The sequence below is a fragment of the Siphateles boraxobius genome, unplaced genomic scaffold, assembly GCF_051911475.1.
Source record: "Siphateles boraxobius isolate OS27281-9 unplaced genomic scaffold, OSU_SipBor_1 19, whole genome shotgun sequence".
In the NCBI taxonomy this organism is placed as follows: Eukaryota; Metazoa; Chordata; class Actinopteri; order Cypriniformes; family Leuciscidae; genus Siphateles; species Siphateles boraxobius.
The window spans coordinates 18,843,328-18,858,210 of NW_027508799.1; the positions used below are offsets into that span (position 1 = coordinate 18,843,328).

The 14,883-nt window shown below is 37.5% G+C and overlaps 1 protein-coding gene across 1 annotated transcript in view; it reads right to left on the minus strand.

Annotated features, from left to right (window-relative positions):
- LOC143741710 (thyrotropin-releasing hormone-degrading ectoenzyme-like) overlaps positions 1 to 13,047 on the minus strand; it is a 207,842-nt gene extending 194,795 nt beyond the window's left edge. Inside the window, exons 1-2 of the mRNA XM_077234037.1 lie at positions 11,956 to 13,047; positions 6,266 to 6,539 (exon numbers count right to left, since the gene is read on the minus strand). Coding sequence (XP_077090152.1) covers positions 6,266 to 6,539; positions 11,956 to 12,644 — 963 coding nt within the window. The 5' untranslated portion in view covers positions 12,645 to 13,047. The remainder of the gene's footprint in view (positions 1 to 6,265; positions 6,540 to 11,955) is intronic.
- Positions 13,048 to 14,883: the final 1,836 nt, after the last annotated feature.

The following is a 14,883-nucleotide window of genomic DNA, read 5'->3' on the forward strand; positions in this document are numbered from 1 at the left end:
ATAAGTAGTCTTGTTCCTTCAAGTTTTCATAAACTTGTTTTGTTTAAATCAAAGTTTGTAATTGTGTGATTTACCTTAGAACTTTGATACATGGCTTAATCTTTTATCTTTAAATTTGTCTAAAATCCTTATGGATGGGGGAGAGTCTGTTCTATTTGAGTTATGGCGAACAAGTTATGGTAAACAAATGAATTGTTTACATTTTCATAAGCCATAATGTTATTAGACTAGCTGATGAAAAACTCCTCCATTTATTTAAAAATGTAAACATCTTTGCTCATTTCCATCAATGTTAAAACTGTAGTTTTTTAAAATAGCATTTTAAACATTTATCTTTGGAAAGAAATTAGCTTTTCAGGAAAAAACAAAGATAAAACATTTGCATTATTGCAGGATCCTTTATTCTGTATTTACGATTATATGTGTGTGAGAAAGAAAGAGGGAGAGAGGGAAGAGAACAAGTGTGAAAGAAAGTGTGTGAGGTGTGGCTCTGTGGGAAATGTATTCTCACAGTAAAAAATGATCCTGGTCTCTTTTAGCCGAAGGCTGATGCACAGCACAGCTTTCTGAACGGGCATCCATCCAGTCTGAATGAATGTCCTCCTACACTAACAGAGTTACCGTGCAAAACAAGCCTTTGTTTCAGAGCCTGGCAGCAATGCACATTGAATTATGTGTTGTTTACATCACATGTTGCTACCGTATCGATCAGCTCTATGTCTGATATAAAGATGAATGGACGGCACTTAGTGCTGTGGAAATGATTCAAAGCTCAATCAAATCAATGTTATTTTAAATCAACCTGTAATTAGACAAAGCGCTCAAGTTGCCAATCAAGAGAAGCTTCATTAATCAGTCATTGTGGAGATTGTTCAATCTGACTCTAGTGCTGACTGCTTCATTTGTATGGTTTTGTTGAAGGCAGCTTGACAGAGACTTAAATGGGGTTAATTGAACTTTAAAGGCCCACTGAAGTGCATTGAAACGCAAAGCATACAATGTGTTGACTTAATTTCCACTGAAGCAAGAAGACAGGGCTGGATATATCGCACAGCTCCTCCCCTTTTTTTAAAATAGCCAATAGGTTTTAGTTTATATCACAGCTCAGCTAGAGCCGTTGACCTCGGTAAAGCTGCAGTTCTCTCCTAATCTCCAACCATTTCTCCTCCATATCGCTTTAAAATATTAATATATTAATAATTTCTGTGCAGAATTCAAATAGGTCCGAAAGTTTTGCGTTGACTCGTGCACGTGATCCACTCTGACAGACTGTGTGCACACTGCGGCGGTTCACGTGACACTAATGTGAAACCAAACTTCATTCGCCCCAATGGAAAGGATATTTACACTCTTTGAATCGTTTTCTTTCCCCTATATAGTGCTATACATATATTTATATATATATATATATATATATATATGAAGGTGGTGGGATGCTTTAAACCATTTGATTGGACAGAGAATCTGATGAAGTGCAGAGTGATGTCATCAAAATGATTGATCCATATTGGTGGAAGTGAGAGACTGTATGTTTTGAATGCTTATATCGTCTAAACGCAAATGTTGTCATTGTTTTAGAGCACACTAGCTAATAGATACATTTTGATTTCATGGGGACTTTAATAGAGAGTCTCTCAATGAGCGGCTGCTCAACATTGATCCACTAACAAGCTCTTCCTGATGAAAAGATGAAACTTTAGTTAACACACTCAGAAGATGACATGAAGCACTTGTCCTGATATTAATAACCTGTTGAGATATTACACTATACATGTCTATATGGATACTTCAGGCACAAATGCATTGCTAAAAAAGTCCAAACTGTATTTTCTTAATTTACAAAATTCCCTGTTAGAAAGTCTAGCTAGTCCCCAGCTTGTGTTGTTTAGACCAGTTTGACTGGTTTAACAGCCTGACAGCACGAAACCAGCATAAATCAAGATGGACATTCATGCTGGTCTAAACTGGTATATTTACTTAAACCCACATAGACGTTTCAAAGCATTTGTATTCTACTGCTAAAACCATAATGTTGTCCATTAAACATGCTTTTCTGATCAGGCTGAGTAATTTCATGAAAATGTAATGAGCATATTTAGTATAGTGGTGTTGAATGTTGATTAGATATTACAAGAACATCTGTTATTTTAATAATAAAATAAATAAAAACTGACTGAAGCTAAACCAATGGGTTTAATAATGGCTGCTACCGTGTTATGAATTAAATGTGCTGCTTTAAGACTATCAGTTTCTCTTATTTTAACTAATATAATAACTAAAAAATGATGCATGCACCAAAACAATCTCTGTTCCATTAATTTCCTATTATCACTGCAAAGCTGCTTTGAAACGATCTGTATTGTTCAAAGCGCTATATAAATGAAGGTGACTTGACTTGACTAGAGAGAGTCCAGTGGTCAATACCGGCTAAACAAAGGTCACGTTCACTAAAACAGAGGTGTGTGAAGATGAAGACTCAGCATTATTCACACACAGCAGCAGGTTGACTAAACAATGTAGGTTGGTGAAGATAGATGAAGCAAACATCCAAGCTCAGACTTCAAATCATGTTGGAGCGCGGGCCAAAGACAGCATGATCATTTATTTTCTGGTTTGGAAAATACATTTTTCTCCGGATATTGTTAGACATTACTCCGGGAGGTTGCAGAACATACAGGGTTGTATCTGAAATGGCGTGGTCATAACAGAACATAATGCAAGATAATGGAACATCAAAGTTAAATTGTAGTATTCATTCAGAATTGCTAGTTATACTAGTCTTTAGAGAGCATTCAAGTTACAATAGCAGATTTTATAGCAGAACAACCAATAAAAATCAACAATTAGCAGTTATGTTCATGTTAATGGAGCAGATTTCCTGAGGAATTGTTTAAGACTGTAACCAAATTAAGCACCTCTTATCCAATGAGCTGAACCACTTAAATTTCCCTTAAATTGAATGAGCTGCCCAACATTCAAACAGAACAAATAAACAAACAGAACCAATAAAATACATGCCAACATCCAAGCACAGAGAATAAAAATTAACTTACCAAACACCCTATCAGTACAAACAAACAAAACCTTTCAATTAAGAGAACAAAATCCAAACAAAACCATTTAATAAACAGAACCAATAAGCAAATGTACCAAATATACAAGCAGAGTAAAACAAACAATAAATAGAGGTCTAAACAAAATCAATAAACAAACAGAACCTACATCCAAACAGAACATATTTAACAAACATATCCAGAACATACAAAAAACAAACATACCAAACAACCAAGCACAGACAAACAAACAAACAGATCAATCAAACTAACAGAGCAAAGATCCAAACAAAATTCTTTAACTGAATCAATAAAGAAACATACTAAATACCAAAGCAGACAAAAGAAACAGAACCAATACACAAACATAACCTACATCCAAACAAAACCAAACAAACCTGCCAAAGACTCAAGCAGAGCCAAAAAACAAACCAACAGAACATTTAAACTAACAGAACAAAGATCCAAACAAAACCATTAAGCAAACAGAAACAAGATCTAAACAGAAACAATAAACAAACAGAACAAAATAACAAACATGCCAGACTCAAGCAGAGCCAAAAACAAGCAAACAAACATAATCTTTAACAAAGAGAACATAGATCCAAACAAAACCATTACATAAACAGAACCAATATCTAAACTGAACAAATTCCAAATGCAACCATTAAACAAACAAAACCAACATCCAAACAACCAAAAAACAAACCAAATCAAATCAAATCAAATCCTTTTATTGTCACACAACCATATACACAAGTGCAACAGTGGGTGAAATTCTTAGGTGACATTCTTAGGAGGTAAATTCTTATTTCAAACAGAAATAAATGTATAAACTGAAGAAAAACAAACAAACAAACAAAAAAAATATATAACCAATAACCAAACAGAAACAATAAACAAGCAGAATGAACAAAAAACAAGTTTGATTTTATCTGGGATTTGATTGAATACATGGATGGAAACATGTTAGGCCATCATATTATTGGATATTATTTTTCGCCACGCATCCAACCTTGTTTACATTACAAAAAAAGCAATTTCAAAAGGCAGAGACAATTATTAAATTTCTTTAGAAAAAAACATACACTAATGAATCCTGCACAATTATGTGCAAGTAAAGTGAAGAGTATTTCATTTTGTCATTAATATAAAGTTCCAAACGGCACTTCTAATGTTATTAGTTCATCCTTAAACCTAAATCTCACTAATAATTTAGCACTTTTTGCATTTTTGTTTGGCCTTCACTGTTTATATTATAGGCCTACATATTTGACTGTAAAGGATTGTAAAACTAACAGTAGCCTAATATATAATTTTTTCATCATGGCTCATTAAATCATTAAGTACAAATATAAGCGCACAGCTGCAGGTTAAATGACAACAACAAAAAAGCCTGCAATTTGTAAGAAATACAATCTCATGAATCATTACGGTACTATGAGGGAAAGATAAGTCAAGTGCGTCAATAAATGTATAACAATAAATGTATATATTTCAAATTCATTGTTTAAAAACCCAAAGTAAAACTGTTCAACTGGCCAATGGGGAACATCACAGGTCATTTGAGTTTGAGACCCGTCCACTAGGCCTTAAAACCCATAATACATAATGCCCGACCAATTGCTGCCAGGTCTGCCATGATCTTTACACAAGTGTGTGTGGCAGATCAGTGTTTCCCCATAAACCCAGAGTAATAACTCCACTCTCCTCTCCAACGTTCCTCTCCCACGATCTTTCCTCTCGCTCCACACAGCCGAATCTGTGTGATGAATGGAGCGAGGGGGCGACCCTGCCGCTTTAATGTGATTGATGGGGACGCTAGTGTACGGCTAACCGCTACACGCCACAGTGTGGGTATAAATGCCCCAGGTAGAAGCACACACTGCAGTCAGAGATGATTTGATATAAAGGAGAGCGCGGTCATGCTGAAGGAGATCGATTAATTACACTAATATGAGGAGGAGGCCGGCTAAGGGCAACAGCAGGAGCCACTGAGGAAGCCGTCAGGAAGTGTCCAATATGACTGAACGTGAATGACTGATCAGTAACACGGCTCATAAACAGAATCTCTCTAATGACGGAAAGATGAGGCTGGTTAAAATGTGATCAGTCTCAAAAAAGAACATTTAAGTGCATGTGATGAAAGTGATACAACGTCACATCAAACATGTTCCTGTATTTTATATAAAACCTGGAAGAGTTTGTCAAGAACACAATCTCCATTGTCTGTAACTGCTTCACTGTAGGTGAAGTTGCACTAGGCCCAGGCCAGGTAGTAAGTGGACATGCGGAGCATAATAATTAATATGAATCGACTTTGATGTTAGTCAGTTGCTAAGCTAATTATTTAATACGCTAATGAACTTAAAGCTTTAATTGCCATTTAATTGTGTTTAATAACACAAATATTGGGCAAAGTATTCAATTTTTTTATAAGATTAAACTATGTCGGCAATAATTTTCAGTATTTAATGAAATATATTCACTTATACACTACCGTTCAAAACTTTGGGGTCGTATTTGTAAAGTTTTTGAAAGAAGTATTTTATGCTCACCAAGTCTCCATTTATTTGATCAAAACAACAATATCGTGAAATAATATTACAAATGAATTGTTTTCTATTTAAATATATTTTAAATTGTAATGCAACGCTGAATTCACTCCAGTCTTCAGTGTCACATGATCCTTCAGAAATCATTCTAATATGATGATTTGGTGCTCAAGAAACATTTCTTATTATTATCAATGTTGAAAACTGTTCTGCTACCTAATATTTTTGTGGTAAAATTATTCCAGGATTTTTTGATGAATAGAAAGTTTAAAACAACAGCATTTATTTGAAATAGAAACCTTTTGTAACATTCTACATGTCTTTACTGTCAGTCTTGGACAACTTTTGATCAATCAAGTGTATATTCTGTAAGTATACATTGATTTCTCTCGGCTCATTTGCCATTTTGGATTGACTTTATTACTGAGCTCAGTGCAATGCATTCTGGGATTGCCTTCACTTTGAAGCATTCATGAGGTGCTACCTTAGAATTTGGCAAATGAAGCAGAAAACCTTCTGAACAGCCTTCATGTCAGAAGCACATCTGTGATGCTTTAAAATGCTGCTCTCTAGGTTTTAGAAAACAAGTTATAAAATAATAAAATCTCAGTATAATGTTTGTAACTTTGAGTTTTAGGGTCTGAAAACACAACTCACCACGACTCCGTTGTCTGTAACTGCTTCTCTGTAGGTGAAGTTGCACACAGCCCAGGCCAGGTAGTACGTGGACATGCGGGGCGTCCTGGAGAAATGGTTGGTCACCCATCCGTCCTCCTCAGACACTGAAGACTCCACTGGCATGTTGGACAGAGACTGATACGAGCTCTCGTGTTTCAGGCTCACTCTGAATGTGGCTTTATAGATGGGCTCGTCGAAACACGGGAAGGCCTTTCTAGCGTGAGTTGGTGAGAACTGCGTCACCGCAAGAAACCTGCAGAATAAGAACGTGAGAGAGGTAAGAGGAAAGAAAACTCTGCTAAAATATATGCTATTTAACTAGTCCAGGAGTCAAAAGTAATTTCACCGTAACTTCATTCAATTGGTTGTCACATGACTTTCCTGAATGTAAATTAGCTCTGTCTGCCATCCCTGTTCATATCACTGTGCCATAACATGGCATATAACACTAATGAGCTTTCTGGAGTGAAGACTGGAAGAGCTTTTTAACCACAGCAACTAAATCACATCAAATGCCAAGATAACATAAGAGATTCACAGAAATAATGATATATCTGATATCTGCATGTCACACCTGTAAACACATCTGTGACGGCACAACGTCAACGAATTGACAGCGTGAACCAATTTAGATGGCAAGAAAATAATTAAAAAGCTGTCAAATTGATCTTACATGTAGTTGGAATAGAAGCGTTAATAATCTAAATACATTTAGAACATCAGAATTAAACCTGAGTCTGAGTATCAAAGTAAAGAATCTAGAAAGCAGGAAAAACGGTTCTTAAGAAGAAAGAGTGAGCTGCATTCCAGACAGCAGCATTAACGGATATTAAAGCTTGTTTCATCCTCGCTGGGAGGAATTTTCCTTCACCACCCACAGCATGACCATCAGACGGGGGAGGAGTGGTGTTCTGCTCGCTCCTGCATTTCTGTCACAACTTTTTACTCTCATTAGCAGCCATTCATGCAGGAGCAATCTATAATGAGTCTATAATGTCCCATCTGTTTACCTCCTCTTCATTTCATTCACACTTTATAGATGCTAGTACCATATAAACATCTTTACACTATTTAAAGATCACAGACACCAGGTGATGAGAAATCAGACAAATAACAGACACACAGGAGGAGATTCTACAGGGACTTTAGAGTGAAAATCCCTGCAATGAAACACATGGAGGTGTTTGAGTTTGTTGGAGATGTTTTATACCTCCGCATTATGACATCACTGATGTGTCAGGTCGAAGAAAACGTGTGAAGAGGAAAAAGTTAAAACTGTTGAATCTCTGAAAAGACCAGAGGATCAGTTCAGATCAGAACAAAACTACTGTGCCCACGTCAAACTACATCAACACAAGTATTTCCTCAATCCAGTGAGATCCCGCTGTTCAGTGCTCATGAATATACGAGCAGCCAGCAGGCGCTGATTACACTAAACTGAAGGATCTTCACAGCCTGTGGAACTGAACAACATCAACATATACTAAATTTATCTCAAAGGTGCTCTTCAATGGATATTACGATTTCAAGATCTCACAATAAAGTTTAAGTAAAAGAAAGAATCGCCCCGAGCCCTTAACATGCTGTTTACAACTGAAAGGAAGCAGAAGGTTCAGCCGTTATTGAAAAAACAAGGAAGAAACTGGTGGACAGACAGAAGGGTTATGAAGTGTGTCCATGAAAGCGAACCCTTCAGGGTAAAACAAGGCTTAAACATGTCTCAAATACAGGAACACCTGTGGCAAAGATTCAGACTTGAGCCATTTTTTCCCTCAGAGGACAAAGAGTCAGAAGCCGGAAAACAAGAGCAAGAAGTTGATATTTAGTCACTGTGAATATGAGGATGTAAACGGCTGTAAAACTAGTCAACACACATATATGAGTTTCTGATAATCAACTATGCATCTTAAAGAGTAATATAAGATTATAACTACTGATCTGAAGATTTTCAAACATAAAAATGGGTTGTCGTTTAAACAGGAGCACATATGAACTGAACACTTGAATTGTCTAATCTGTTTATATTATATTGATGGATTATCTGTTTATATATTAATTTTATCAATATACTGTCTATAAATTAATGCATAATGGTAGTAACTGCATAAATAGTTTATATTTGAAGGTTATTTTTGATGTAAATCTAACTGTGTGGGTTCATGAAGGTTTATCACTGTGCTGGAAAACTTCCCATTATTATATGCGAGTCTCAGTGTGTGACAGTAAATGAGTCATTGAGAGAAGCGTCAGACACAGCTGTGACTTCAGTACCCAGAGGTTTCACCAGTGTTCAGATCTGTGTGACCTCTGACCTCCCTGAACACTGAGGAACAGTTACTGTCTGAGACAAAAACGTAAAAGTATAATAATGCTAGACTAGAATTTACAGTTGAACGGCCTAACCTTAAGCTGGATTTAAAGGGATAGTTCATCCAAAACTGAAAATCTTGTCATCATTTACTCACCCTCAAGTTGCTCCAAACCTGTATGAGTTTCTTTCTTCTGTTGAACACAGAAGAAGATCAGTGTTTCCCCTACCATTGTTTTGGGGGGGCGCCCCGCCCCCCCAAAACGACCCCCCGCCCCCCCTAAAATGCTGACGAAATCCAGTCATAAAAAAGGAATTTAGTGTATAACGCGGAATTTCACGGAATTTGTAAATTTGAGGAAAAAATAGAAAGCAGTTCAGTACACTTGAAATCAAATCGCGATGTAGACTAGTGTGTGTGAATATTAAAACACAAAGACTATTTAAATACGAATCCTGCATGTTCTGTGTGAATGAATGGTGCCGCCGACGCGCAGTTTCATTTACCACACACACACACACACACACTGAAGCACGTGTGACGCTTGCGCTATTTTTTGGCCTATATGAAGACACAAACGCATGAACTTCCTCTCCAGGCTCTAGATCCACTCTGAAAGTCACTTCGTAATAGGGTTGGGAACCGAGAACCGGTTCTTATGCAGAACCGGTAGTTTTTTTGGTTCTGATGCGATGTGTGGACGAAGTGCTGGGAGCTTATCCTTTAATAGCGACGTCTCACCACATAAATATTAAAATTGTAATGAATGCACTGTCCCTCGCGCTATTCGTATAACAAGTTAAAAAAAATTGCGTCAGATATCAACGCAGAGAGAGAGAATAAGACAGTAGAGCTGCACCATTAATCTTTAAACGATCTCGATTCAAACACCCACGCGATCTTATTCCTAAATGACAAAAACTTCACACCGGGACATTCAAATCTGTTTGCGCTGTCGCTGACATGAAACATCTAACGTTAGCTTTACTTTCTGTCTTTTCAACAACACAGTATCGATATTTCTGTGTTAAAAATATTCAAATGATCACAGAAGTACTGAGATAAAAGTTTATAGTTCGAGAATAAACACTGATGTTAAAACAGTTAATCACCTTTTGAAAGTCGCTTCAAATAACGAAAATTCGCTTCAGAATTTACAAAATGTATATAATGAGCGATTACATCATGAATGCCTTTTTTCAAAACGTGTTTTTGTCTTATCCTGAATCACTACGGTAAGGCTGTAATAAGCGTTTAGACTCAGACTACTTTACACTGGTCGGTTCGGCACTGCTGCGGAGTAGCCCAGTGCCTGCGTGACTCACTCGCGTCATTGACATAAACATAGAGAAGTAGCTCCGGCTACAATGTTCTTCCGCAAGACGCATGCATTTCTGTTTATTAACTGCTAGAGCACTTTAATCCAGTAAGGAAACAAGTGAAGTTTCACAGAAATCAATCATTCAAACCGATTTAAAAAATATTATGTTTCACCTGTCTGGATCTTACATGTGTGTTCAAGCATATTCTACCCCTTCTGAGAGGGTATTCCACTGCTGGATATACAATAAGATATAGGAGAGGTCCCAAATTATCCTTGAGAATGCAACATTTTTTATTTTCCTTCAGAAAAAAATATTGCTAAATAATATGTTGCATTTGTTGACATTGCCAGTCTGTTAAACTCATTTGACAAGTAGGGCCTATCAGAAATAAAACACAAAAAGGATTGTGTATTTTCCCCGTACTACTATTTGTATTAGTTTTAATAATTTTTATTGAATGGGAACCGGAACCGGAATCGTTTGGCGGAACCGGAATCGGAACCGAAAAATTTCTTACGATTCCCAACCATAGACAGTATGTTCCCAACCCTACTTCGTGATCATTTAACCGCTTCATTTGAGAACAACTATCATCATGACATAAACACAAAGAAACTCAAAAGGTCTTCACGGCAACCCGTCAAAATAAAAGTTCGATTTAACTTGACAGAAATATATTACTGTTGTACATTAGAATTTAGATATGTCCCAATGTAATAATACACTAACACTAATCCAAATAAATTATCATCAAAACTGAAATTTTTAAGGAATAATCCATGTTTTAATTTTAACAGTAAAGCTCATTGTGCAGCAAGTTATTTGACAAAAAGTTTATTTAATTTCACATGATTAAAATTGATGATAAATGATACAATTTTTGTTTTATGTCTTCATTTTATTACCAGAAAAAACACAACACAGAATTAGTGTTAGTGTGAATTAGCGCAGAATTAATTAGTGTGACATTTTTTTCATATATTTTAAAAAAAAGTATGTTTAATGATTCATAATACATGATTTCAATTAATTAGACATGCTTTTTGATTGCAAAAAAATTACACCACGTATCCCCCCCCCCCCCCCCCCCTAAAAAAGAATCCTAGGGGAAACACTGAAGATATTTTAAATATCTGTTGGTAACCAGACAGTTGACGATGGCCATTGATTGCCATATTAGGGGGAAAAAATACTATGGAAGTCGATGGCTACAATGTCAACTGTCTGGTTACCGACATCCTTTAAAATATCTTCTTTTGTGTTCAACAGAAGAAAAAAAACTCATACAAGTTTGGAGCAAGATGACGGTGAGTAAATGACAAAATTTTCATTTTTGGGTGAATCATCCCTTTAAAGCTGGTAATTTTATGGATGAAGATTCAGAGATTATGTTTTGTTTTTCTTGGGACATGCATCTATCTTGATGGTTGTGATTGTTAAACCTGTCACCTCGTGTTGTATTTTTACTGCCATTCATCTATGACAATGCATGACAAGCATTAGAATAAATAATCCTCACAAAATAAATAGACTGCTAATAAATTAACCTCACATACATATCAAATAAAATATAAATAAAATAGCTACTATGGTTAATATTACTATAGTAAAACCTACATATACTAAATGTACTTTTTAAAGAATTTAACGTGTTTTTTAAACTCTCTTTACCTCCTAGCAAACCAATCATGGTAAGCATAGTTTTTTTTTGTTTTTTTTTTGTAAAATGACAATAGTTATTATTGTTACTGCTGTAACACTTGGGTAACTTGGAATTAATACATGATAGTGAGATTCCTATTTGAATGAGATCCCATATTAATTTAATGTGATTTAGCCTAACATTAACTGCAATATTATCTTTGTATTTTGAAGCAGTTAATTAAGCCAAAACAGGGCTTCTTTTAAGTTGTGTTTAACTGCGCATAAGTATCAGTATCAGTAGTTCCCATGGCAACAGCAGTAGACTACATTATATCAACACCTGATCATCATATGAGAGACTTTTTTGAGACGGACACTGAACCTCTTTTACCTTCTTTCTCCATTCAGCACGTACGAGCTGCGGAAGAAGCCCAAGAGCTCGTGCTCGATGTGCGCGTGAAAGGTGATGTTGATCTTGTATGTTCTGAGGGGCTTCATCTCTCTGTGCAGCGCGATCACAAACACCTGCTTGGGCTGATAGTGGAAGCGGCGCTGGATCCTCATGACGCCCGCTTTCTTACTGTCCGAAAACACCAGCACTTTCTCCACCTCCAGCCGGTCCGTGTGCAGCACGATCAACTTCGTGGAGTTGACGCATTCAAACTCGATGTTCACCTCGCCGGAGAAGCTGAAGTTCTCCATGTTCACGGACAGTCGGAGGTCGTAGTGGCGCGGGCGCAGGGTGGCCGGTAAGCGCAAGTGTCTCCAGGGCTGCTGGCCGTCCTCTGTGTCTCTGTGACTGATGTTCCCGTCCCGGGACTGTTTCCACTTACTGTTGCTGGAGCCGTTCGTGGCCAGAGCCCCGCTGCTCTCCGCGGCGCATCTCTCGAAGCTGACGCTCAGCGTGATCGCGATGGCCGTGACGATGATGAGGGTGAGGATGGAGATGGCGAAGCCCAACACCAGCCTCTTGTGAACAGTGATGTGCTGTTCTGTCGTCCGGGGCCGGACCACCACACTGTCGGCCCACTGATCGGACAGAGCCCGTCCGTTCCTCATGCTCGCATCCTCGATCCCCATTATATGACGAACCTGATGTGTTTTATATTCATCATCAGCCTCCGTTCATGCGGTGCAGCTTCAGATTTAAAGGCGCGAAATGAGAGGAATATCCCGCGAAACACGCAGAATAACTGCGGATCGATGATCGCGAGACAAGATTGCTGTGAATCAGAAGTTCGTCCGGTCAGATGCTGGAGCTCATCGAGTCCTGTCGCACATCCATTTCTCCTCTTACTTCAGTCTGATGTGGATGAAGGTCCAGCACCTGCTTCCTGATCAGTGTTGTGAAACTCTGTTCTCTCTGTTCATTTCTCCTGCCTCCATCATCATCATCTCTGTTTCTCTCGCTCTCTGATGCATCATCCTCTCTTTCAGCCAGTGAGCTGTGCTCTATCTCTCTCTCTCTCTCTCTCTCTCTCTCTCTCTCTCTCTCTCTCTCTCTCTCTCTCTCTATCTCTCTCTCTCTCTCTCTCTCTCTCTCCATGTAATGTTCGGGTTTAACCACATTTAATTAAATAGTGAAATATTCAGACAGGCTGATGTTACTCTATCCTCTTTCACATAAATCAAAATTGCTGAGCTGCATGAATATTAAACAGAATAAAGGAATTTACAGATTAAATGAAAATATGAGACACGCATTTGAGACATGTACATCTCAAACTTTTACAGCAGCGTTATGACAGTATTTTCAACAGTGTTTATTACACATTTTCACAACAAAACACACTTTCACTACAAACTGTAAATGGTGTGATTATTAATTCAATATACTGTATTGAGGTTGTGTGGGGCAGTCAAACAAGAGTCTTCCTTTTGAGTAGCTATATAGCCTACTCTATGTGCAATCAGTAAAATGAAGCAGTGTAGCACAGTGTAGTGTAACACAGTGAAGTGTTATTTCAGGGTCTGTCTAGCTGGGTAAGGTTTTAGTTTTATAAACCCAAATAATGAAGCATATTCACAATGTGCGCTGTAACTGTAAACTGAAAGCCGCTGTCCATGGTGCTGAATCAAGCAAGACCATCAAATCAGTTTCCTGAGGGGTGTAATTTCTGCACCTCTAGTGCAGTAGCAAAAACAAAAAAATTATTGTTTTCCAGCAGGGTTTCCTTAAATTCTATGTCCCAAATGGTTGAACACATTGGAAGTAAAACAGCATTTATTTGGTTTTCTACCTGTTCATGCTGCTTCCATCCTCAAAAGATTTCATTAATGACCTTAACCACACCTTCACATCTCCCCTCCATCTTTTCTGCCACTCATTCCTCTCAGTACATCTGTCATTGTTTCATAAAGGAAGACCAGCGGCGGCTCTTTGAAAGCAGTGACGGCTCCAAACACCAAATAACACCCTCAATTTGGCATGGCTGGTTAAACAGCACAGCGAGAAGACAGCGGTGCGCGTGTAAAGAAAGCCTTGAAGGAGCCGGGAGAGAGAAGACCAGGTGGAAAGACGATGAGGATAAAGTGAAAAATAGAACGAGGGGCTTCTAGTTCAAATGATTTTATTCACAATTCTCCAAACTAGACTGGGCAGGAAATGCTTTTGATCCTCTTCGCCCCTTTACCCCTGTGGAATTTAAACTAATTCTCATGAAATAATGATGGAACGTCCTAGAATGATTGTGAAATCTTTGGATCAAATGAAAATGTATTTAAAGAGAAAAATAAGCTATTTCAATGTGGCATCTGAACACAAAAGCCTGTGCCATGATGTGAAAATGTGTGTGAACCGTGAGCCTCATGTTGAATGAAAACATACAGCACAATATCAGTCTGGAGGGAGGACAAAAAATGTCAGTAAAACGTCCTTGAGAGCAGCTGTGACTGCCTGCACATAGAGTGTCATTTCAGAAGAGAAAGATAAAGAGAAAAAGACTCATACAGAGATAAAAAAAGAAAAGAAAAAAGGAGATTTGTGTAGAAATAACTATATAAGCAGAGCAGAGACACATCGCCCCCTGCAGTCCACAAGTAACATTAGTATTTTCCTATAAAAACCAATGGAATAGGATAACCTGAATGACTCAATAACTCTCCAGGACCTGATATTACCAATAATGTCATGATAAAGTTATGGAATATTTCTCTATTGTTCTCTTAGCTGTAAATATCACTATGTCAAATTCAGTTTAGATTAAATTCTGTAACGACTGTGTGTCTGCCTATATGTTTTTTCTTGATTTTAAAACACATTAGATAAACATTCTCTATCTCATTAACAAAAGCCTTTGGTTGTACAAACACACATACA